This window comes from Doryrhamphus excisus, linkage group LG3, assembly GCF_037039965.1.
Source record: "Doryrhamphus excisus strain RoL-2023G ecotype Guam linkage group LG3, RoL_Dexc_Guam_v1.1, whole genome shotgun sequence".
Lineage (NCBI taxonomy): Eukaryota > Metazoa > Chordata > Actinopteri > Syngnathiformes > Syngnathidae > Doryrhamphus > Doryrhamphus excisus.
In genome coordinates, this window is record NC_136359.1 from 1,747,282 (window position 1) to 1,773,564 (window position 26,283).

Here is a 26,283-nt window from a genome sequence, read left to right on the forward strand (position 1 = left end):
TGGATTTTCATATTTTCTTTATTGACTAAAAAAAGGCACCAAATACAGGCGTTGAAATCAGTAGCATTGTGGGTATTTTCATCAAAAAATCATCATAGCACCAAAAATATAATGCAATTTCCCAGAATTCCTTGATTCTGGAGTGGTTTTGATAGGCACACGGTTTGGGGAAGAAGAAAAAAAAAAAAAAAAAACACAGGAAGTGAAACAAAGTGACATTTTTGCGTGGGTTTGCTTTGCAGCGTCTCAGCAGGAAATGAAGTCATCACATCAGTAGCATAAAATATCAATTTAAAAAAAACAAACCCCAAAAAAGGCTCAAGTGGTAGAACATAATAGCATAAAAAAAAAAAAAACATCAGAACGACACGAGAGGCTGAGTAGAAAACGGGCGTCTTTGGGCGGAACGGCGGCTTAGAAAATGTGCTTTGTTGTAAAGTCATTGTCAGTAAGGCGACACTTCTGATTGGTTACAGGAAGTTCTGGGCGGGGTCATAACGATTGTGTGTGAAGTACTGAATGGCACTTGGTTGGAAGCGTGCTAGCGATGGACGGGACGGCAAAAAAAAAGGACGGAAAAAGCGATAAAAAACGAGAAGGAAACACGATGATGACATAATTGCACTTGATTGATTCATATTTTGTGTCACTCATTCATCCTCAGCAGGATAAAGCACAACTTGGCTCACAGTTTGTGCCCCCCCGACCCCCCCAGGTTACCGGTCACCACTTTGGTGCAAAAAAAAACATAATGAAAACGGATATTAGGGCCACGTTTACGTGAATAAAGTAAAAAAAAAAAACGGGAAATTCACCACAATAATGTCGTAAATGTACGATAAAGGTGTTATTAAATGTTGTTTGTATAGTTACGCAAATAAAGTTGTACCATACCAATTAAAAAGAAGAAAAAGAATTTGTAGATTTATAAAATAGTCAAAATTTCAGGAGAATTTTACGACTTTTTACCGTAAACTTACAACTTTTTTCGTAAATTTACTTGCAAATTTATGAAAGTTTTTTTTTATCGGAAATGTAAGATTTAAAAAAAAATCTACAACTTTTATCGTAAAATTTACTTTTAATTTACTTGTAAATGTATGAAAAAATTCTTGTAATATTCTTAATTTATGAAATTATTATTATGTAATATTCTGAAATTTTATCATGAATTTATGATTTTTTAAATTGACTTTTTATCGTAAGTTTAAGGTAAAAAGTTGTTTAAAATCTACGTAAATTTACGATTTTTTTTTCCTGTAAATTTAGTTGTAATTTACTTGTAAATTTATAAAATAATTCTTGTAATATTACGAGTTTTTATCGGAAATGTAAGATTTTTTTCAAGAATTAAAAACAAAAAAAATGTTCATAACTTATTTTAAAATAAATTCCGAATTAGGAGAAAACAGTTGAAATAATTGGAAAATTTCCCTAAAATGCACAAAACTTAATTTAACAAGAATAAAGTCAAAATATTATGAGAAAAATATCATATTTTAATGAGAATTTTTTTTTAACAAGAATTAAAAACTAAAAAAATGTTCTTAACTTATTTTAAAATAAATTCAGAATGAGGAGAAAACTGTTGAAATAATTGGAAATTTTCTCAAAAACGCACAAAACTTAATTTAATGAGAATAAAGTCAAAATATTATGAGAAAAATATCATATTTTAATGAGAATTTTTTTAACAAGAATTAAAAACTAAAAAAAATGTTCTTAACTTATTTTAAAATAAATTCAGAATGAGGAGAAAACTGTTGAAATAATTGGAAAATTTCTCAAAAACGCACAAAACTTAATTTAATGAGAATAAAGTCAAAATATTATGAGAAAAATATCATATTTTAATGAGAATTTTTTTTTTACAAGAATTTAAAACTAAAAAATTTTCTTAATTTATTTTAAAATAAATTCAGAATGAGGAGAAAACCGTTGAAATAACTGGAAACTTATTTTAAAATAAATTAACGGGAGTAAAGTGAAAATATCACAAGAATAAAATGTACCAAATATATTGTAGAAAAATTAAAAAAGCAGCAAAAAATGGGGAAAAAAGGCACAAAGAGGTGATGATGGAACTCCACAATAGAATCGAACACGTTTAGTGTAGTTTAAAACCAAAGAACGGCCACAAGGTGGCAGTAGTGCATTTGATCTGGGTGATATTTTTTCTTAAAATATGAAAGATGCAAATTTTAATAAGAATTTTTTCAGCATTGCGGGCCTCGCTGTAGAAAGTTTGGACACCCCCGTTACCATGACAACGTTTTTGCGGTGCGGATAACCCCAGACGTTGAAGCGAATGACGCCATGTTTTGTGGTGCGTGAGGTAGCCCAGTTGTGAACGATAACGAAAGTGAACGATAACGCCGCCGTGCTCATTTGAAACGTGCGCTTCCCTTTTCGACGTGGTACAAAAATACGTGAGGAAAATATGTCGCAGATGTAAGAAAATACCTTTTTTGTTTGATAAAAAAAAAGTCCTCTGTCACACCTCGGTGCCGGCGTTGAGGTTGACTTGTTTGACCTTGGCGCCGGCGTCCTGGTTACGGTTGGCGGCGTTGATGTTGGTGACGGTGCAGCGTTTGCTGCTGAAGTTCTTCTCCACGCTCTTGTCCATGCACACCTCCACCTTGGTGTTGCGGGGGTACTCCTCGTACGCCTTTTCGCCCTTCGCCGTCCGCGATTTATGCGCCGAGCGGCGGCAGCGACGGAGCAAAAAACAGGAAGCGAGCAGCACCAGGACCAGCAAAGTGAGGGCGGCTACGCCTCCGCCAACCGAGCCGCCCACGTGAGCGGTGAAGGTACCCGAGGGTCCGCTTTCCAGCCGGAGGGACTTCATATTGGTGCCGTTTTTCACCTGGTCGCCTTCGTTATCATAGACGAGCGACTCGTCCAGCGTCAGCCGCCCGCTGCGGTCCACCAGGTCCCGTTTTGGGCGGCTCAGCGTCGAGACGAGCGAACGCTGGATCCTGGGACTGGAGCGCGACTCTGGACTGATGACGTAAATCACCTGCAGGTACCACTGATGTCCCGCCTCCACCTGTCAGTCGTAAAAAAAAAGACAGGAAACGGTGACTTTGACAACTTCCTACGAGAGCTAAGTCGACCGGGAGATTCTCGGACCTTGTAGAGAGCGTCCACCTTCATGGTGAAGCCGTCCACGCCCGGCATGGCGGCCATCGGGTTCAAGTCTGGGATGTCCGAAGCAAAGTTGGCCTCGAAGGGGACATCGTGGAAGTATTTGTCACACACGTCCGGCTGTTTGCGGTCCTAAAAACACAGGAACATTTCTCAAAAATGCCCAAAATTTACTTTAACGAGAATAAATATTATGAGAAAAATTTCGTATTTTAATGAGAATGTTTTTTTTTTACAAGAATTAAAAACAAAAAAGTGTTCTTCCTTATTTTTAAATAAATTCAGAATTAGGAAAAAAACTGTTGAAGTAATTGGAAAATTTCCCCAAAATGAGAATAAAATCAAAATGTTATGAGAAAAATGTCGTATTTTAATGAGAATTTTTTTTACAAGAATTAAAAACTTCAAACTGTTCTTAACTTATTTTAAAATAAATTCAGAATTAGGAGAAAACTGTTGAAATAATTGGAAAATTTCCCCAAAACGCCGAAAAAACTTAATTTAACGAGAATAAAGTCAAAATATTATGAGAAAAAAAGTTGCATTTTAATGAGAATTTTTTTTACAAGAATTAAAAACCAAAAAATGTTCTTAACTTATTTTGAAATAAATTCAGAATTAGAAGAAAACTGTTGAAATAATTGGAAAATTTCCCCAAAACGCCGAAAAAACTTAATTTAACGAGAATAAAGTCAAAATATTATGAGAAAAAAGTCGCATTTTAATGAGAATTTTTTTTACAAGAATTAAAAACCAAAAAATTTTCTTAACTTATTTTGAAATAAATTCAGAATTAGAAGAAAACTGTTGAAATAATTGGAAAATTTCCCCAAAACGCCGAAAAAACTTAATTTTAAATATTATGAGAAAAATTTCGTATTTTAATGAGAATGTTTTTTTTTTACAAGAATTAAAAACAAAAAAGTGTTCTTCCTTATTTTTAAATAAATTCAGAATTAGGAAAAAAACTGTTGAAGTAATTGGAAAATTTCCCCAAAATGAGAATAAAATCAAAATGTTATGAGAAAAATGTCGTATTTTAATGAGAATTTTTTTTACAAGAATTAAAAACTTCAAACTGTTCTTAACTTATTTTAAAATAAATTCAGAATTAGGAGAAAACTGTTGAAATAATTGGAAAATTTCCCCAAAACGCCGAAAAAACTTAATTTAACGAGAATAAAGTCCAAATGTTATGAGAAAAAAGTTGTATTTTAACGAGAATTCTTTTTTTTACAAGAATTAAAAACTAAAAAATGTTCTTAACTTATTTTAAAATAAATTCAGAAATAGGAGAAAATTGTTGAAATAATTGGAAAATTTCCCCAAAACGCCCAAAACTTAATTTAACAAGAATAAAGTCAAAATATTATGAGAAAAAAGTCGTATTTTAATGAGAATTTTTTTTACAAGAATTAAAAACTAAAAAATGTTCTTAACTTATTTTAAAATAAATTCAGAATTAGGAGAAAACTGTTGATATAACTGTTGACAATTTCCCCAAAACTTAATTTAACGAGAATAAAGTCAAAATATTATGAGAAAAATGTCGTATTTTAAGCAGAATTGTTTAACAAGAATTAAAAACTAAAATTTTTTAAACTTTTTTAACTTTTGATTTTAACTTTTGACTTGCTTTGAAAGTCCAGGCTTCGCTACACATCTTAAATCACCGCCTGTATATACGTATGACCATGTTTGAGTCACATAAGAACATACTTTGGATATACTGGAATATCCTGACATATTGTAAAAAAAAAAAAAGTAGGCTTCGCTACACATCTTGAAATACAATATGGAGTCCCATGGAGTAAAAGCATCTCCAAGTATGAATACCAGCAGCAGGAAGCGATGTTTGAGGTGCTTGTTGGGTTGGATGCATCCATATTGCGGCCCCTCGTTGTACAGCGTCCCCGTGGGATCGAAGAAAGGAACGTAGCCGTCCCTGCCGGTGCACAGGTACACCTTCTCCAGCTGCAGCCTGTAGGCCGCGTTCAGGTTCTGGTCAGGGTTCCAGAGCACGCGGCCGTACAGTGTCTGACCTGCAAGAGGGGGGTCGGGGGGGGGAATCATTGAACGGATCATTGAAGGAAACAGCGCTAGCGGCTCCGTACCCATGGAGAAGGCGCCCTTGTAGTCCATCTCGGCCATGGCGACGTCAGCAGAAGCCGGGTCCATCATGAAGACCTTGTCATTGTTGCACAGCTGGAACTCTGTGTTCAAGGAGTAGACCACCGGGACGGGGCGGTTGGTCTGCTGGAAGGCGATGGGCACCAAAAACCTCAAGAGGAAAAAAGCCTCAAATTAAAACAAAGAACCTCAAATGACCTAATTGGCTACTTTAGGGGGGGGCAGTACTTCTCCGGAGCGTGAGCCGTGCAGGACAGAGCCTTGTCCCCAGGATCGATCCAAGGCTGAGTGGGCTGGACGGTGCAAGGGATCAAGAAGACGGTGTACTCTCCGGAATAATCCTTCCTGTAGACGCAAGAGAAAACAAGATGTTTCTATGCTTCCGACTTTGTGGCAACAATCTGGCGAAGACCCAGAACCAAGAACCGATGGATCTCACAGACCTGCTGTAGGAGCTGGTGGCCCTCCACAACTGGTAAGGAGAATCAAAGGTCTGAGCGCTCCACAGAAGCTGGATGTCAAACTCGATGCCTCCGAGGTGGTCTGGTGCCAGGAGGTGGGACTTGTGTCCAGGCAGGGTGTGGTGTTCTGGGACAAACTGGCCTGGAAAAGTCGGGAACACAAGCGATAAGTCTTCACTGAGCACAAGGTCCTGGTTTTGTTTTCGAAAAACCACCTCTGAATTTGGCGTGCGTTTTGAACTCGATGACGAGACGTCCGTCCTCACGGATGTAGATCCTAATGATCTGCAGTCTGGCGGACAGGACGCTGTCCGTCTGGATGCCTGCAAACAGGAAACGATGGAGTCGGGATACCACAAAGAACAGATCCAGATCAAGGACTGGGCCAGGACCTGTCCTCCAGAGCACGGTGTCGTAGAAGAAGGAGAACTCCATCTCCGTGTGGTGCTCCAGAGAAGCCCAGCCTCTGGGTGCCGTCACGTAGATGTAGGACACGTAAAGCGGGACCTGAACTGTGAGGAAGGACTGAGCCGAGTCCCGCACCTGGTTCAAAAAATGAGAGTCTGTCAGGACCACGGAGCGGCACAAAAACCTTGCGACACAAAACGTCGTAGCACAGAACCTCGCAACATGAAACGTTGGAACGCGGAAAGACGTATCACGAAAAGGTTGCGACAAAAAACATCCATCGTTGTAACATGAAATGTCACAACATGAAACATCACAACCATGATACGTCATAACACAAAACGCCGTAAAATTAAATATCATAACCATATGTCATAACCATGATGTCATAACACAAAACGCTGTAAAATGAAACATCACAACCACGATCCGTCATAACACAAAACGCTGTAAAATGAAATGTCACAGCCATGAAATGTCATAACACAAAATGTCATAAAATGAAATATAACCATGTTATATCATAACACAAAACGTCATAAAATGAAACATCATAACATTATACGTCATCACACAAAACGCCGTAAAATGAAACATCACAACATGATACGTCTTAACACAAAATGTCATAAAATGAAATGTCATAACCATGATATGTCATAACACAAAATGTCATAAAATGAAATATAACCATGTTATATCATAACACAAAACATCATAAAATGAAACATCATAACCATTATACGTCATCACACAAAACGCCGTAAAATGAAACATCACAACCACAATCCGTCATAACACAAAACGCTGTAAAATGAAATGTCACAGCCATGAAATGTCATAACACAAAATGTCATAAAATGAAATATAACCATGTTATATCATAACACAAAATGTCATAAAATGAAACATAACCATTATACGTCATCACACAAAACGCCGTAAAATGAAACATCACAACATGATACGTCATAACACAAAATGAAGTGTCATAACCATGTCATAACACAAAATGTCATAAAATGAAATGTCATAACCAGGATATCGTCGTAACACAAAACGCAGTAAAATGAAACATCACAACCATGACACGCCACAAAATGAAACGCTGTAAAATGAAACGCCGTAAAATGAAACGTCATAACATGAAACGTCACAACCCTGAAATGTCACAACCCTGAAACATCATAACATGAAACGTCATAACATGAAACATCATAACATGAAATGTCATAACATGAAACGTCATAACATGAAACGTCATAACATGAAACATCATAACATGAAATGTCATAACATGAAACATCATAACATGAAACGTCATAACATGAAACATCATAACATGAAATGTCATAACATGAAACGTCATAACATGAAACGTCATAACATGAAACGTCATAACATGAAACGTCATAACATGAAACATCATAACATGAAATGTCATAACATGAAATGTCATAACATGAAACGTCATAACATGAAACGTCATAACATGAAACATCATAACATGAAATGTCATAACATGAAACGTCATAACATGAAACATCATAACATGAAATGTCATAACATGAAACGTCATAACATGAAACATCATAACAAAAAGTCATAACATGAAACGTCATAATGTGAAACATCGCAATATGAAACTATGATATCATAACATAAAATGTTGCTACCCAAAACATAGCACCAAACCTTGCCAAAGGAAACATGGCAACACGTAACGCAGTCGAGCAAAACGGCGTGCCATAAGATCCTTACCTGAAAGTCGGCGGTGACAGAACCCCCGCAGACGTCGATGAGCTCCGTCATGTCGTAGTAGGCGTCAAAGGTCCAGATGCAGCTTTTGAGATTAAGGTGCTTGTACAGCTGGATGCTCTTGGCCTCCCGCGCCGTGGGGTCGAACTGGTAGGGGCGGTCGTAGCCCGGCCCCAGGGAAATGCTGTCATAGGACACGTCCTCCAGGAAACCGGTCTCTGAGAACAAGATGGAGAGAACGGACATGACAAATCCTCAAATCCTACTCTGCTGACCCCCGTTTGAACGCGGTCCGACTTACCCGAGAGTCCCTGCAGGTCTTTGAGGGTGACCAGGTTGGAGCAGACATGCTGCTGTCGGTAGATGGACTCCGACAGAAGGAAGTGCAGGTTATGCAGCGGCATGGTCGACACCAGGGGTAGCATACCGTCCTGGTGCGGGATCTGCACCGAGATATGGATCCTGAGAAGGGATTCAAAAACCAGGTCAAGAAATGGGCCCGAATCCTAATCCGGTGCCGTGTGGTCCCCCCTCACCTGTTGGGGTGTTCTTTGTGTTTAACATCCAAGTATTTGAGCGTCGCGATAAAGGACTGAGCCTGGAAACCTCTGGCGGTTCCGGTAGTCACGGGCGTGTGGCAGATGGATCCGTCGGTCCCGATGGTGGCGATGTTGCTCCTGAGCGGGGTACCGAGGTGGCCCGCCTTATCTCGGGCTTGAGCTACACATCGAACATGGAAACGTCGGCTGAAGTAGATGCCGTCCAGGACCTGAGACACCAACCAAAGACACTCGATTAGGACTTTGTTCTTAACGAAAACCAGTACGGATTATCGATCATACCATGTGGTTGACGCTCGTGTAGGGTGTCGTGTCCGTGACCGTCTCGAAGGGCGAGCGCGCCCCATTTGTGTCGGTGGGTGCCGCCACCTCCCAGGAGAAGTGGACCTGGGTTTGGTTGATGCCCGCTTCCTCACAACGCTCTTTCATTACCGAGTACTTGGGGTAATGGGGGTCGCAGGGCGTGACGCAGACCAGGGGGTAACCCGGGGACGGAGTCTTCTTACTACCCTCCTTGGTCACTTCCTGGACATGATCGTAGTCGGCAAGGGAAACCACCTGAGAATGAAGAAGCCCACAAACTGACACCTGAACCACATATCGACCATCTAAAAGTTGCCAAAAACTGCACCAGGTTTACAGAACCGAACCCATTCAAGTCCCATGGCGGGTCGGATGACAACACTTAGTTTCCTTACAATAGGTGGCGAGGGCAGGATGAGACTTCCAGCAGCCTCCTGGTCCAGAATGGTCACTGTTGCCGTAGTGATCTCCCCAAGCACTGCCTCTACCGGGTCATCAGGACCGAGGACCACCGAGAAGGATTCGTGCCACTCCCTGTCCTCGTTGGACACAACTTCCACCTTGAAGAAGATGTGGTCCAACCCTGAGAGGAATACAAAACGATGACATCCATTGTAAGGACTAATTCGGAATTCCCGTTCAGTTCCTTAAGACGTACCAGGGGTGAATTTGAGAACCCTGCTCCTGGGATTGTAGTCTACTCCCGATTGGGCTGAACCGTCTCGGGTGCTGCAGCGGATCTTGGAGGTGCGATCCAGATCTCCACGGCGGATGACTTTAATGTTGAGGACCTCGATACCGTCCGGACCTGGAGGTTCTCTGACCTGATAGGACGCTTGCTCGAACTCGATGGTGGGCGCTTGAGAAAGATACGGGTACATGGACCGATTCATCGACGGTGAGTCGTTGATGACGACAAACACGACAAATAAACACGGTTACCATCTTCGTCATTGGTGATGGTGACGGTGACCATGTCCCGTTCGCCGATCATGGCGCCACTCCAGTGGTCTCCACGCGGCGTCCCGAGGTGCACCTGGAACTCCTCTTCGGGTTCAAACACAGAGTCGTCCATCACGTGAACCGTGCAGTTCTTCACCTAGAACACGAGATCCACATGCATACTTGTAGACAAATCCCTTAGACGTCCACGTCAAACATCTGAACCTCAGTTGACCTTCTCCCCGCGGAGGAACGTGATTCCGAACTCGTCCACGTTCCTCCTCTCGTCAAAGTCGTCCATCACCATCGCCGACATTGTGCGGGTGAAACATCGCACCGACGACTTGAAGGACAGATCGCCTGTACGGATGACGGGGATCTGCAAGGTGCCGTCTCGTTCCTTGACCGTGTAGGCGCTCTTCTCGAACTGCATGCTGGGAACTGAGATGCGGATCCAATCAGGAAGATCGAACACGTCGTGGATCCGTGACATGCCAATCGAAAATCGGGTGTTGACGTACTGTCCTGGAAGGTGTCGGTGATGACAACGTTGGACTCGTACGGTTCTTGGAGGACCGCCCCTTGGGGAGAACTCAGGAAGACCACAAAGGACTCAGATCCCTCAATGGACGGATTCTGGATGTCATCCATGATGGTCAAACTGCATGTCTGCAAAGTATGGAAAAATGGACGACTCTTTGGTTGGTTGCTAAAAACGGAAAACTCGATGTCCTGACCTCTTCCGTTTTTCCGGGCTTGAATTCCACCTTCTTGGAACTGGGAATGTAGTCAACGCCCGGGCTGGCTGACGGTGGATCCGAAGGTCGGGTAGCGCACCACACCGAAGTCACTGAGGACAGATCGCTTCCGTGGCGGAGCACCGGAATTTCAATTGTTCCTGGACGGGAATCGAAATATTTGACAAGGGAAGTCAATCAATTTAGTTCGAGTTAGCGTTAGCTCATACCGGCATCTTCGCTGAACGTAAAAGTGGCGTTCCCCAGAGAAACCGTCGATGCGTCGTTGGGTCCGTCGATGACCACCTTGGCTACAGTCACGTCTCCCATTCGGGCGTTATCCGAGGTGTCCGACAGCACCAGTTCGAACTCCTCGGACAGCTCGTACTCGCTGTCGTCGATTAGCCTCACGTCGCAAGTGGACATGCTAACGCCGGGACCGAAGACCACGCGGTTATCCGAAGTCATCCCACGACTTTTATAGTCGGAACCGGATTCCAAAGCGTGGAGGCTGCTTCCCTGAGCCGACTTTGCCACCGTGTAGCACAAAGCCGACACGGTGCTGGACGTGTCGCCTTGAACAGGAAGTGGAAGTCACATGGTGTTGCGTTTGTTGGTCGATTATTAGCGTACCTTTTCGCTCGACGGGCGCGTGGATGAGGCCGGCGCTCTCGTTGACGTGGTACGTCTTCTTGTCGAACTGCAGCGTGGGCTCGTCCTCGGTGTCGTTGATGTTGACCACGGCTCGCGTGTTCCCGCCCAGCAGGGCGTAAACGGGCATGCTCAGTTCCACGTGGAAGTTCTCCACGCCCTCAAACACTTTGTCGTCGTTGATGACGATGGTGCACACCTTCACGTCCTCGCGCTCGTCAAACTGGACCTGACATCGGACAAAACTATGACTGACCCAAATTTCACCGTATCATTCTGATATTGAGGATTACAGGTTATTGATTAATTAATTAATTAATCAATTAATCGATTAATTAATTATTAATTCATGAAATTAGACACGCAGTACAAGTGTAGGCCTGGCAAGGCACACGAAAAAAAATATAAATATAAACGAAAAAAAAATCAACAAAAACAAGCAAAAATAAAATTTTTCAAAATAGGAAAAACTTAAAAAAAATTTTTTTAATCCAATCAAAGTGACTCAAAAAAATACATAAAAATGCCGACATTCACTGAAAAAAATGCTAACGAGCGTTACATCAAGTCAAAAATGCCACTTTTATATTTACACAAAATGCCAATTTTTAAGTTCAATATGTTTACATTTATTCATAGATAAAATTGTATTAAAATTAGGAAAAATAAAAATGTAAAAAAACCCAAATATTTTTTACTAAAAACATTTTAATAATTGGAATTATTTATTCTTTTATTTTTTGTTTATTATAAGAACTTGAGTAAATTATTTAATATTTAATAAAAAATGTATTAATGTCAAAAATGGCATTTACACATTTACACAAAAATGTCAAATTCCAATTTAAATTTATTCATAGATAAAATTACATTAAAATCAGTAAAAAATAAAATTATTTTAGAAATTTAAAATAAAACAAATAAAAATGTAAAAAAAACAAAAACAACAATAGGTACATTTAAAATGAAGATTATCATGAGGAAACCCATGACTAAAAAAATGCTGTTTAATAAATATTGCCACTTAAAAAAATAAAACTAATTGTAATTATTCAAATTATGCAATGTTATTTTCATTTTTCAACATTTTTTGTTTATGAAAAGAACTTGAGAAAACGATAATTAATCAAAAATTACATTACATTTACACAAAATGTGAGATTTTTTTTTCAGTTGGAAATATTGACATTTATTCCACAGATAGAATTAAATTATAAATAAATAATAATATTTATAATATATATATATAATATAAATAATATAATTATTTATTGTTACATTTTTTGTTTATTAGAAGAACTTAAGAAAATTATTATTAATAAAAAAATAGATTGTCAAAAATGGCATTTGCACAAAAATATCACATTTGAAGTTCAATATGTTTCCATTTATGTACAGATAAAATTTAATAAAAATTTGTAAAATAAGTAATAAAAATAAAAAGGAAAATAAGTTACATTTAAATAAAATTAAAAAAATAGTTACAATTAAAATACAGCTTAAAATGAGGACACCGTTGCCCCCCCCAAAATGCTGACATTTATGATAATAAAACCGTAAAAAAACAATACAAAATATTTTATAATATTTAATATTTATTTATTTATAATATTTTTTATAATTGATCAAAAAATAGATCTCACCTGTCCGGCATATTCCACGTAGTCCTGCTGACCGGGTCGCGATCCCACGCTGCTGCTGGAGGTGGCGCTGCCTTGCTCGGTGCGACACAGCACGATGGCGTACTGGTTGAGGTTACCGGTCCGCTTCACCGTCACAGCGACGGTGCCGGCCTTCTCCGTCACGTTGTAGCTGATAGGACGTCAACAGGAAGTCAAGAGTTGTTGATGCCAAAAGGCGGCGTCGCTACAAGATGCTAACCTTCGGTGCTCAAAGCTGATGAGGGACCACTGGATGTGGAAGACGTTGTCGCTGACCACGTTGGGTTTGCTGTCCTTCACCAGGAACTTGAAGGTGTCCATGGTCTCCTGGGCGCTCTCCTGGTGGAGCACGTAGCGGATCAGGCCCAGGTTGACGTCAGCTGAGGAGGCGGGGGAAAAGGACGGGTTAGGATTATCGGGTGTCGACTACGAAACAGCAACGATGGAGAAGGTCACCTTGAGTGAAGGTGCCGGCGCGGCTGCCGGGTTTGGCTTTGCTCTCCAGGAAGCCGTGTTTGGGTTCCGTGGTGACCTCGTACACCAGCTGACCGTCGTCTGTGTCCGGGTCCATGGTCAGCAGCTCCTTCTTGGTGATGAGGTTGGTCGCCTGGGATGAGATGTACGCTCATTATGGTCTGGATTGGACATTCGCCCCATCATCGTTAAGTCCTGACCCGCGTTGACCAAGGGTCGCCACCATGGTGGAGGGGTTTGAGTACCCGAGTGATCCTTGGACTTATGTTGTCTGGGGCTACATGCCCCTGGTGGGGTCTCCAAAGGCAAACAGGTCCTAAGTGACGGGCCAGACCAAGAAGGATTCAGAAGACCCTTATGAAGACTTGAAAGAGGGGAGACCGCACCTCACCCAGACGTGGGATACCGGGGCCTCGCCCTGGTGCCAGGCCCGGGACCAGGCCCGAGTACCTGGTGGTCAGGCCTTCAGCCGTGGGGCCCAGGACGAGTACCTGGTGGTCGGGCCTTCAGCTGTGGGGTCCGGGACGAGTACCCGGTGGTCAGGCCTTCGGCCGTGGGGCCCGGGACGAGTACCTGGTGGTCGGGCCTTCAGCCGTGGGCCCGGGACGAATACATGGTGGTCGGGCCTTCAGTGTGGGGCCCGGGACGAGTACCTGGAGGTCGGGCCTTCAGCCGTGGGGCCCGGGACGAGTACCTGGTGGTCGGGCCTTCAGCCGTGGGCCCGGGACGAATACCTGGAGGTCGGGCCTTCAGCCGTGGGGCCGAGGACCAGTACCTGGTGGTCGGGCCTTCAGCCGTGGGGCCCGGGACGAGTACCTGGTGGTCGGGCCTTCAGCCGTGGAGCCCGGGACCAGTACTTGGTGGTCGGGCCTTCAGCCGTGGGGACCGGGACGAGTACCTGGTGGTCGGGCCTTCAGCCGTGGGGCCCGGGATGAGTACCTGGTGGTCGGGCCTTCAGCCGTGGGGCCCAGCTGGGTCGAGCCCGAAGAAGCCAGAAGATCTCCCCCTTGTAGACCTCCGGGGTCAAGCATAAGGGTCCGGTGTGTTGTGTTTTGGGTGGTGGTCAAGTGCGGGCACCTGGGTGACCTGGTCCTTGGGGGTCAAATCTGGTTCTTGGGACATGGAATGTCACTTCTCTGGTGGAGAAAGAGCCTGAACTGAGACATTCACCTGGGGTTGGGTTCTGGGTTCTGGAACCAAACTCCTTGAGAAGGGCTGGACCTTGTTCTACTCTGGAGTGGCGGCGAGCCCCCCAAACGGGAGGGTCATTTCATATGCTCCAAATGGCAGTTCAGAGTACCCGGCCATCCTGGAGTCCATCAGGGGTGGCTGACCCAAAGAACGAGGTCGCGGATACAAGCGTAGGGTAGCAGGGCCTCTAGTCTGGGTCCCTCCCGGGCGCCTCCCTGGTGAGGGGTCCCGAGCATGCCCAATGTAATTGTATTTCATTGGGCAGTACCATGTTGTAGTGCAGTGTTCCAACCAGCAGGGGGTGCTGCCGTACAAGCAATAGCGAGCCAAACGTGAAGTCGATTCCACTAATTGAAGCTTTAACGCCATTAAGGATGAAAAACTAATTAGCTAACGGCAAATTAAATTAATCACCCATCAGCGTCTGCAATCAAGGGAGGCAGTTTTGGTATTTTTGGCTTTGGAGGTGGACTCCCCTAAAAAAAAACTGTGAGCTAAGTTGATTGCAACAAATTGTTAATACAAAAATATGCACAAATTGCACACATTTGTGGCTTAAATTAAGAATATTTTGATAACTGCATATATACAAATGATGCGGAAAGTAAAATGAAATAATGATTTTTGCATTATTCTTTTCAAAATACCTATTAATTAATTAATTTTAGAATTTTATTTAAATAGTGTTTTGAAAGTAATAAATAAATCTTAATTAACAGAAAAGATAACATACATGCCATTTACATCTCATATCTCACTACAGTAAGCCCTCATCATAATTAATAATTTATTATTTCATGGTTGAATACAGCCCAATATTTATCACAATTTATTTGCCTAATTTCAGCATTTTTAGGTTTAATTAAATTTTTTTTAAATTATGTTAATATAATTTTTGAATTTTCAAAATTTTATTTTTTTAGATTAAAAAACTTACTGGTCTTGTGGTCTAATATTACATAGATCTATATGAATAAAAAAATATATACAATTTTTTTTTGCTTATTTTTAGACAATTTTCTGATTTTCAAATTAATTCATTTTCCAATGTTTTAAACATTTTTTAGATTAAAAAAATAATGGTCTAATAGTTTAATAATACATAAATATATATGAAGAGAAAATACATAAAAAATAAAAAAATGCAGCATTTGTAATGTAGTCTTTAAAATGTTATAATTTTTAAACAATTTTCAAATTAATTTATTTTTGAATGTTTTAAATTTTTTATAAAAAATAATGGTATCATGGTCTAATAATACATAAATAAATATATGAAGAGAAAATACATAAAAATAAAAAAATTAAGCCTTTTCAAATGTATTCTTTAAAATTTTTGAAATTTTTAAATCAAATTTTCAAATTAATTTATTTTTGAATGTTTTAATTGTTTTAGATTAAAAAAATAATGTTCTTTAGAAGCACACACCTTGTTGTCCATGTACTCCAGCCACTGCAGGCCCAGGTTGGTGACGATTCGAGGAGTTCCGTCGTCCACCGGAAGAATGTCGATCTTAAATTTCTGTGGGGCCGCCGTCACGATCTGGAAAATAAAAAGGCTTTGATTGACAACCACGATGAAGAAAGCGATAGTTTGGGGTTTTGTGTGTGGTGAAAACCTTTCAATGTTTGGTGCTGTGGTGCATTTGTCCTAATCAGACATCACAACATTACCGCATCGCGGCTATCAGAGGAACCAGCCTGTAGAGCAGGAGGAGCCACTTGGCGTAGCCCAGCAAGGTGCACTGTATTCGGGTACATGTTCTGTGCAGCCGGTGTGACGCCATGGAGGTCTTGGCAAAGTTTTTTTTTTGTGTGCTCCTTTTTTTACCCCTTTTCCGAGTTATCTTAATTATCATGTACTCTTAATTATATTCGAAAATAATTAAACGCAAATATGTTAATGACAGCTAAAAGACACTCATGCACATATTATTTTGGGGTGACACATTTTTGGACGTGCATGGGATGGTTTGTGCTGCTTGTGTTTATGTCACAGTACGTGTTGTAATTCAGTGCAGGTAGCACTCATGCATCATGCTTGGCTGTAGGCAAAACACAATTATTTAGCGTCACACTTGGGTTGGAATTCATGTTTCTCATCACTGAACCGCAGCTCACCTATCCCAAAAGCACTTGTGCTTGCACCTTGACGCTACCGCCATCAAGGAAGCAAATCTTCAGAATATCACAGTACGTGTTGGAAATACTTTTTCCAAAACTGAACCTGAGCTCCCCAATGCCAGCAGCACTCATGTATCTCAAGACCTTAAAGCTATCACCATCAAAGGAGCAATTATCATGCACTCTTAATTATATTAAAAAATAATGAAACGCAAATATGTTAATGACAGCTAAAAGACACTCATGCACATATTATTTTGGGGTGACACATTTTTGGACGTGCATGGGATGGTTTGAGCTGATTGTGTTATGTCACAGTACGTGTTGTAATTCAGTGCAGGTAGCACTCATGCACCATGCTTTGCCCGTAGGCAAGACACAATTATTTGCTTGCGTTGGAATTCACGTTTCCCCTCACTGAACCGCAGCTCACCTATTCCAGTACGTGTTGGAATTACTTTTTCCAAAAATGAACCTGAGCTCCCCAATGCCAGCAGCACTCATGTATCTCAAAACCTTAAAACTATCACCATCAAAGGAGCAAATCGTCAGCATGTCAAGAGTACGTGTTGGAATGACTTTTTTCAAAAATAAACCACAGCTCCCCAATGGCAGCAGCACTCTTTTTCCCCCTTAACACATGAATGTTTGTTTCCGAGTTATCTTAATTATCATGCACCATTAAGTATATTCAAATATGTTAATGACAGCCTGGTCATGGTTTGAGCTGCTTGTGTTATGTCACAGTACGCGTTGTAATTCAGTGCAGGTAGCACTCATGCACCATGCTTTGCCCGTAGGCAAGACACAATTATTTGCTTGCGTTGGAATTCACGTTTCCCCTCACTGAACCGCAGCTCACCTATTCCAGTACGTGTTGGAATTACTTTTTCCAAAAATGAACCTGAGCTCCCCAATGCCAGCAGCACTCATGTATCTCAAGACCTTAAAGCTATCACCATCACATCAAACGAGCAAATCTTCAGCATGTCAAGAGTATGTGTTGGAATGACTTTTTTCAAAAATAAACCACAGCTCCCCAATGGCAGCAGCACTCTTTTTCCCCCTTAACACATGAATGTTTGTTTCCGAGTTATCTTAATTATCATGCACCATTAAGTATATTCAAATATGTTAATGACAGCCTGGTCATGGTTTGAGCTGCTTGTGTTATGTCACAGTACGTGTTGTAATTCAGTGCAGGTAGCACTCATGCACCATGCTTTGCCCGTAGGCATGACACAATTATTTGCTTGCGTTGGAATTCACGTTTCCCCTCACTGAACCGCAGCTCACCTATTCCAGTACATGTTGGAATTACATTTTCCAAAAATGAACCTGAGCTCCCCAATGCCAGCAGCACTCATGTATCTCAAAACCTTAAAGCTATCACCATCAAAGGAGCAAATCTTCAGCATGTCAAGAGTACGTGTTGGAATGACTTTTTTCAAAAATAAACCACAGCTCCCCAATGGCAGCAGCACTCTTTTTTCCCCCTCAACATATGAATGTTTGTTTCCGAGTTATCTTAATTATCATGCACCATTAAGTATATTCAAATAAGTTAATGACAGCCTGGTCATGGTTTGAGCTGCTTGTGTTATGTCACAGTACGTGTTGTAATTCAGTGCAGGTAGCACTCATGCATCATGCTTGCCCGTAGGCAAAACACAATTATTTTGCGTCTCACTTGCGTTGGAATTCACGTTTCCCCTCACTGAACCGCAGCTCACCTATTCCAGTATGTGTTGGAATTACTTTTTCCAAAAATGAACCTGAGCTCCCCAATGCCAGCAGCACTCTTTTTTCCCGAGTTTGTTTCCGAGTTATCTTAATTATCATGCACCATTAATTATATTCAAAAATAATGAAATGCAAATATGTTAATGACAGCTAAAAGACACTCATGCACATATTATTTTGGGGTGACACATTTTTGGACGTGCATGGGAAGGTTTGTGCTGCTTGTGTTTATGTTTAATAGTATTGTCTGACTTTTCTTACGAATTTTAATTCTGAATTTGAACCCGTGTTTGAACTGCATCCGAACTTTATTATAGTTAGACACAAAGAGTGCATAATATTTAATAAAACAGTCACAATTTCTGTAAAATGTCCTCATATTTGCACCAGTGAATCCGATATTCTGCAAAAAAAAAAATTACACTCGAACACTTTTTGACCTTGAAAAAACCTCACAACTCTTCCCTATTTTGTTTCACGCTCCAGCAAACGTCTTTCTCCGGGGAGCAGGAAGATAAAATCTTAAGTTATAAAACAGGAAGTGCCTGGGAAAATCTGCTTTTACACAAGCAAAGCTTCACTTCTCTTGGGGATTCGACCCTGATATTTTTTTTTTTACCACAGCGGAGCGAGACGCCTCCACCCGACATCACGGACGCCTCACCTCCTTGCCGCCGTCCTCCACCATGAAGAGCAGGTTGGCGCCGTCGGCCACCGTGAAGCTGAAGCGGTCCTTGAGCGAGTTGGAGCCGTCGTGGTTGTAGCTGATGCGGTTCTGGTAGACGTCGTCCATGCTGAAGCTGCCCGTCTGCCTGAAGTGCTGCCCGTTGCTGGTGCGCTCGATGGTGCCGTGGCGGGGGGGCTGCACCACGGTGAAGACGATGGACTCCGCCTAAGAGACGCCGGATTGGAGCCATTTCTTATCACTGAGAGTACATGTCACTGTCAACGTCCACATTGTGGTCAAAGTCTCGATATTTCACTCAGTGAACCGCGACTCACCCATTGCCGGCAGCACTCGTGCCGCCCAAATTGCGAAGCTACTAACGCCACGGCAAGACTCACTTGCATTGGAATCCATGTTATCCTCGCCCTAAACCGCAGCTCACAAATTCCGGCAGCACTCATGCACCATGCTTGATTGCAGGCAAGACACAATTATCTTGCTGACATTGACAATTTAAGTCACCAAGTTCTATGGAGAACAATGTCACAGTACATGTTGTAATTCAGTGCAGGTAGCACTCATGCACCATGCTTGCAGCATGGCAAGACACAATTATCTTGCTGCCTTTGACAATATAAGTCACCAAGTTCGATGAAGAACAATGTCGCAGTACGTATTGTAATTCAGTGCGGGTAGCACTCATGCACCATGCTTGCTTGCCTGTTGGCAAGACACAATTATTTTGCGTCTCACTTGCTTTGGAATTCATGTTTCCCCTCACTGAACCACAGCTCACCTATCCCAAAAGCACTTGTCACCATCAAGGAAGCAAATCTGCAGAATATCACAGTACGTGTTGGAATTACTTTTTTCAAAAATGAACCTGAGCTCCCCAGTGCCAGCAGCACTCATGTATGTCAAGACCTTTAAGCTATCACCATCAAAGGAGCAAACCTTCAGAATGTCAAGAGTACGTGTTGGAATTACTTTTTCCAATAATGAACCTGAGCTCCCCAATGACAGCAGCACTCATGCATCCCAAGACCTTAGAGCTATCACCATCAAAGGAGCAAATCTTCAAAATGTCAAGAGTATGTGTTGGAATTACTTTTTTCAAATATAAACCACAGCTCCCCAATGCTGGCAGCACTCATGCATCCCAAGACCATAGCGCTATCACCATTAAAGGAGCAAATCTTCAGCATGTCAAGAGTACGTGTTGGAATTACTTTTTCCAATAATGAACCTGAGCTCCCCAATGCCAGCAGCACTCATGTATCCCAAGACCTTAGAGGTATCACCATCAAAGGAGCAAATCCTCAGAATGTCAAGAGTACGTGTTGGAATTACTTTTTCCAATAATGAACCTGAGCTCCCCAATGCCAGCAGCACTCATGCATCCCAAGACCTTAGAGCTATCACCATCAAAGGAGCAAATCTTCAAAATGTCAAGAGTACGTGTTGGAATTACTTTTTCCAAAAATGAACCACAGCTCCCCAATGCCAGCAGCACTCATGTATCCCAAGACCTTAGAGGTATCACCATCAAAAGAGCAAATCCTCAGAATGTCAAGAGTACGTGTTGGAATTACTTTTTTCAAAAATGAACCACAGCTCCCCAATGCCAGCAGCACTCATGTATCCCAAGACCTTAGAGCTATCACCATCAAAGAATTCTTCAGAATGTCAAAAGTACGTGTTGGAATTACTTGTTACAATAATGAACCTGAGCTCCCCAATGCTGGCAGGACTCATGCATCGCGAGACCGTGACGCAGGCACCATCAAAGGAGAGGGTCTTCAGAATGTCACAGTACATTGTCCAAAAATGAACCGCATCCGCCCGGTGCCAGCAGCACTCGTGCATCATGCTTTTGCCAGCTGTGGACAGTTCATGGAACCTGCGATATATCAAAGTGGGCGTCCCTCACGTCCTTACCTCTGTGTCGGCATCGGTGGCCTTCAGTTCAAACTCCGTGATGGTCTTCCTGACCCCCTCCTGCACCCGCATGCCGGGGACCAGCAGCAGCGGCAGTGAGTCGTCCACAGGTTTGATGGTGATGTAGAAGGTCTGGGCCACCTTGGAGACAACAAAGCGTCCGTCAAACTTCCAACAACGGAGCGGGAAGGAGAAGACGGCGTTTCACCTCATTGGTCCCGTCCGACACGGTGAAGGAGAACTGGTCCGCGTGCTTTTCTTCCTCGCTGGTGTGGACGTACTGGATGCTGCGTGACGCCAGGTCGGCTTGCGTGAATGTATCGATGCGGGTGCCTGGAGGACAAAAATCACATAGTGTACCCAGCATGTCTTGCGGGCATTTGCTAAATAACAATTATGTGTTCCTTTCCCGCTCAAGATGATCAAGGTTCCAGAGGCAACAGTAAAATAAGCATTCAGGACGCCCTGATTTGTTGAGGCATCCTTGCCATACATCTCCGTCATCCTCCATCATCGTCCATCATGCTAACAAGACAATAAACTCCACGCCGACGAAGAACAAGCTCTCTTTAACGAGGCGTCTGGTCGGCGAAATGAAAGCGCGGCGGCAGGGAGACGTAATCGGCTGCGATTCTAACGACAGGCAGAACGCCAAAGACAATTTAGCGAGCGGAGACTCAGCGGAAGCCTTGGTCGGAAACATTACGGATGCTTTATTGCCGCTAATGAGCTGCAGCAGGATGCTTCAAGCCGCCTGACGTTGCCTTCAGAGAAGAAATTAGCGTCAAATGCTTCAAGATGGTGAACCATCCATGAGGTCTGTACCCGATACCAAACACAACACCATCGAGGTTGAGCATTTTCAGCAAGAACCCTGTGGAGCGTCCATCCCCATCAATAGCTACCAGATAGCAGGAACAAGAACCCTGTGGATTTTGATGAACATCCAACTCAAGATGATCAAGGAACAAGAGTGAAATTGTGTATATTTGTTGTAACCCCTACCCCATTCATCATTAATGGCAATAATTCTATTGATGTTAAACAGGTTGTTGAGTAAAAAAAAAACCCTCTCAAGATGATCAAGGTACCGAAGGTAAAAGTGAAATTACATAACATTTGTTGTAAATCATCATTTCCAATGTTTCATTATTGTTTAATTCAATGCAATAATTCCAGAGCAAAGAGAGCGTTGATTTTGAAAAAAAATGTCCCACTCAAGATGATCAAGGTACCGGAGGTAAAAGTGAAATTGCATAAGATTTATTATAAATCATCATTTCCAATGTTTTCATTATTGTTTAATTCAATGCAATAATTCCAGAGCAAAGAGAGCGTTGATTTTGAAAAAAAAATGTCCCACTCAAGATGATCAAGGTACCGGAGGTAAAAGTGAAATTGCATAAGATTTATTATAAATCATCATTTCCAATGTTTCATTATTGTTTAATTCAATGCAATAATTCCAGAGCAAAGAGGGCGTGGATTTTGAAAAAAAAAATGTCCCACTCAAGATGATCAAGGTACCGGAGGTAAAAGTGAAATTGCATAAGATTTATTATAAATCATCATTTCCAATGTTTCATTATTGTTTAATTCAATGCAATAATTCCAGAGCAAAGAGGGCGTGGATTTTGAAAAAAAAAATGTCCCACTCAAGATGATCAAGGTACCGAAGGTAAAAGTGAAATTGCATAAGATTTTTTATAAATCATCATTTCTAATGTTTCATTATTGTTTAATTCAATGCAATAATTCCAGCGCAAAGAGGGCATTGATTTTGAAAAAAAAATGTCCCACTCAAGATGATCAAGGTACCAGAGGTAAAAATGAAATTGCATAACATTTGTCGTAAATCATCATTTCCACTGTTTTCATTGATGGTGAACCATCCATGAGGTCTGTATCCGATACCAAACACAACAACATCGAGGTTGATCATTTTCAGCAAGAACCCTGTGGATTTTAATGAACATCCAACTCAAGATGATCAAGGAACAAGAGTGAAATTGTGTATATTTGTTGTAACCCCTACCCCATTCATCATTAATGGCAATAATTCTATTGATGTTAAACAGGTTGTTGAGTTTGAAAAAAAAAAATCCCTCTCAAGATGATCAAGGTACCGGAGGTAAAAGTGAAATTGCATTTGTTGTAAATCATAATTTCCAATGTTTTCATTATTGTTTAATTCAATGCAATAATTCCAGAGCAAGGAGGGCGTTGATTTTGAAAAAAAAAATGTTCCACTCAAGATGATCAAGGTACATGAGGTAAAAATGAAGTCATAACTCTAACCGCTTATCTTTCTGAAATGTTTTCTCCTAATTACTATTATTATTATTATTTGATGTAATGGGCGATAATTCCATTAACTTTATATGACATCCAAGATAAATCAAGACACAGAAGCTGAGATTAGTGAAAAATTAAATTTTTCAAATTGTTGAGGATTACTGTTGGTTACTTTGACTGATGTAATCAAGCCTTGTAATCAAGACATGAATGAATGATCTCTGTTTCTCTGGCAAAGTGTCCAATTCAAGATGATCAAGGTACCGAAGGTAAAAATGTTTTTGTAAATCATGATTTTCAATTTTTTTCTGTTTTTGAATGATGATCTATGAACTATGAGGCGTTACCAAAGTATAACAGAGCAAGAAGGTCTTGAACAAATGTCAACCCTGAAGATGATCAAGGTACCTGAGATCCTAGTTCAATACTCAATATTCAGTACTCGGTACTCAGTGGGTTTTTATCAGTTTTCAGGGAACGGGCAAGAAACCTATGAATTCTGAGTAGCGTTCAACGTTACTGGCGCCCCGGAAGCGCGTCCTACCAGGACTGGCGGCGTTCTCCAGGTGTCCCAGGCTGGTCTCCTTGGTGATGCGATAGACGAGCTCGCTGGGTTCGCTGTCCTGGTCGCTGGCGGAGAGCTGCAGAGTGGTCAGCTTCTTCAGGGTGTTCTCATCCAGGACCAGACCTTTGTTGACCACCACGGACGGAGGGAGGCGGTCCTCTACGGGGGGGGAGAGGGTACTGGGTCGATCTCAGCTCCGTTTTCCAATCAGAATCGACACGTTTATAGTAACGGTTTGCGACGCCAAGTCAAGATGGCGCCTCGAACCTACCCAGCACGCTGATGAAGAACGACTGGTCGATCAGTTTGTTGCCTTCAGGGTCCACCAGGTTGAACTTGAAAGACAGACTCCCGCCCTTCTCGCCTTTCTCGTGGCTGTACTGCACCAGGCCTGGGACACAAACACACCACGATACGGTAAAACTCCATCAGGGATTCTCGAGAGGACAGAACCGGTTCTGGAAGAACTAAGATCTGAAGAGCTACTTAGAATCCACCTTTGTTGACGTCCTCCTGAGTGAAGCTCTGCGTGGGACCTTTGACTGAAACCTTGTCCGCTTGTCCACTCTTGCTGAGCAGGACTTTGCCGCTGGGAGGGTCTTTGGTTAGAACGTATCTGAGCTTCAGGCTGTCAGAGTCCAAATCGGTACCCTTAAGGTTCTGCTCGCTGATCTTAGATGAAGAACCTGTGAGAAGATGCCACAGAGTCCACATTTATGGACTGTTTCTGAACTTTTGTCTGGTCAGACCACAGAGTATTTTCCCAAAGGTCTTTTGGGATCATGGAGATTCTGGGACCAGCATTAATGGTCTTTTCGTTCAAAAGTGGTTTTGGTTTTGGAACTCTGCCATTCAGGTAATTTCATGAACACTGACCTTAACTGGGGCAAGCGAGACCTGTATTCTTTGGATGTTGTCGTGGGGTCTTTTGTGACCTCTTGGCTGAACTTTTGTCTGGTCAGACCACAGACTATTTTCCCAAAGGTCTTTTGGGATCATGGAGATTCTGGGACCAGCATTAATGGTCTTTTTGTTCAGAAGTGGGTTTGGTCTTGGAACTTTGCCATTCAGGTAGTTTTTGCTTGGTGTCATGAACACTGATCTTAACCGGGGCAAGCGAGACCTGTATTCTTTGGATGTTGTCGTGGGGTCTTTTGTGACCTCTTGGCTGAACTTTTGTCTGGTCAGACCACAGAGTATTTTCCCAAAGGTCTTTGGGATCATGGAGATTCCGGGACCAGCATTAATGTTCAGAAGTGGTTTTGGTCTTGGAACTTTGCCATTCAGGTAGTTTTTGCTTGGTGTCATGAACACTGATCTTAACCGGGGCAAGCGAGACCTGTATTCTTTGGATGTTGTCGTGGGGTCTTTTGTGACCTCTTGGCTGAACTTTTGTCTGGTCAGACAAAAAGTATTTTCCCAAAGGTCTTTGGGATCATAGAGATTCTGGGACCAGCATTAATGTTCAGAAGTGGTTTTGGTCTTGGAACTTTGCCACTCAGGTAGTTTTTGCTTGGTGTCATGAACACTGATCTTAACTGGGGCAAGCGAGACCTGTATTCTTTGGATGTTGTCGTGGGGTCTTTTGTGACCTCTTGGCTGAACTTTTGTCTGGTCAGACAAAAAGTATTTTCCCAAAGGTCTTTGGGATCATAGAGATTCTGGGACCAGCATTAATGTTCAGAAGTGGTTTTGGTCTTGGAACTTTGCCATTCAGGTAGTTTTTGCTTGGTGTCATGAACACTGACCTTAATGGGGGCATGTGAGACCTGTATCCTTTGGATGTTGTCGTGGGGTCTTTTGTGACCTCTTGACTGAACTTTTGTCTGGTCAGACCACAGAGTTTTTCCCAAAGGTCTTTGGGATCATGGAGATTCTGGGACCAGTTTCATGAACACTGACCTTAACCGGGGCAAGTGAGACCTGTATTCTTTGGATGTTGTCGTGGGGTCTTTTGTGACCTCTTGGATAAGTGGGAAGGTTCACCACTGTTCCATGTCTTGGCCTTTTGTGGATAATGGCTCTCACTGTGGTGTGCTGGAGTCCCAAAGCTTTAGAAATGGCTTTATAATTCATCTCAGTTATGTTTTAAGTGTTCTATCGGTGTAGGTTTGGGTTTTTTCTCCCTTTGTAATAAAAAGTATCATTTAAAAACTGCCTTTTGTTCAACACTTTTCCATACCACTGCATATAAAATATAATAATAATAATAATAATTAATATTATTTAATAATATATTAATAATAATAATGAGTGATCCCACCGGCCGGCAGCTGCAGTCCTCTGTTGACGGTCATGCGAGGCCCTTCGCTCCTGGTGACGTCCATGGTGAACTGCAGGTGTCCGGTGTGCGTGTGGACGCCATCGGTGACGGTGAAGGCCATTTCGTCCGAGCCGCCGCTGACGGTGTCGGGCGTGTAGACCAGCAACCGATCCAGGACGTCCTGGTAGGTGAAGGTGGAACCCTGCGAGAGGACACGGCCGTTCTCTAAGGGCTGGGCGTAAAACTGACGTCTGCGGAGTTTCCC

The 26,283-nt window shown here is 42.1% G+C and overlaps 1 protein-coding gene across 1 annotated transcript in view; it reads right to left on the bottom strand.

The window, feature by feature from the left end:
* The window catches only part of fras1 (Fraser extracellular matrix complex subunit 1), a 179,531-nt gene continuing 153,248 nt past the window's right edge, over nt 1–26,283 (bottom strand). Inside the window, exons 43-73 of the mRNA XM_058069762.2 lie at nt 26,019–26,282; nt 24,253–24,441; nt 24,027–24,146; nt 23,735–23,914; nt 21,104–21,228; nt 20,896–21,036; nt 18,955–19,182; nt 15,853–15,966; nt 13,215–13,365; nt 12,979–13,138; nt 12,741–12,909; nt 11,080–11,326; nt 10,677–11,021; nt 10,447–10,607; nt 10,231–10,378; nt 9,945–10,150; nt 9,710–9,866; nt 9,426–9,626; nt 9,163–9,350; nt 8,747–9,022; nt 8,441–8,673; nt 8,206–8,366; nt 7,908–8,122; nt 6,131–6,281; nt 5,954–6,061; nt 5,721–5,880; nt 5,506–5,622; nt 5,262–5,428; nt 4,984–5,189; nt 3,133–3,279; nt 1–3,049 (exon numbers count right to left, since the gene is read on the bottom strand). Of these exons, the coding sequence (XP_057925745.2) occupies nt 2,495–3,049; nt 3,133–3,279; nt 4,984–5,189; nt 5,262–5,428; nt 5,506–5,622; nt 5,721–5,880; nt 5,954–6,061; nt 6,131–6,281; nt 7,908–8,122; nt 8,206–8,366; nt 8,441–8,673; nt 8,747–9,022; nt 9,163–9,350; nt 9,426–9,626; nt 9,710–9,866; nt 9,945–10,150; nt 10,231–10,378; nt 10,447–10,607; nt 10,677–11,021; nt 11,080–11,326; nt 12,741–12,909; nt 12,979–13,138; nt 13,215–13,365; nt 15,853–15,966; nt 18,955–19,182; nt 20,896–21,036; nt 21,104–21,228; nt 23,735–23,914; nt 24,027–24,146; nt 24,253–24,441; nt 26,019–26,282 (5,990 nt within the window). The 3' untranslated portion in view covers nt 1–2,494. The remainder of the gene's footprint in view (nt 3,050–3,132; nt 3,280–4,983; nt 5,190–5,261; nt 5,429–5,505; nt 5,623–5,720; nt 5,881–5,953; nt 6,062–6,130; nt 6,282–7,907; nt 8,123–8,205; nt 8,367–8,440; nt 8,674–8,746; nt 9,023–9,162; nt 9,351–9,425; nt 9,627–9,709; nt 9,867–9,944; nt 10,151–10,230; nt 10,379–10,446; nt 10,608–10,676; nt 11,022–11,079; nt 11,327–12,740; nt 12,910–12,978; nt 13,139–13,214; nt 13,366–15,852; nt 15,967–18,954; nt 19,183–20,895; nt 21,037–21,103; nt 21,229–23,734; nt 23,915–24,026; nt 24,147–24,252; nt 24,442–26,018; nt 26,283) is intronic.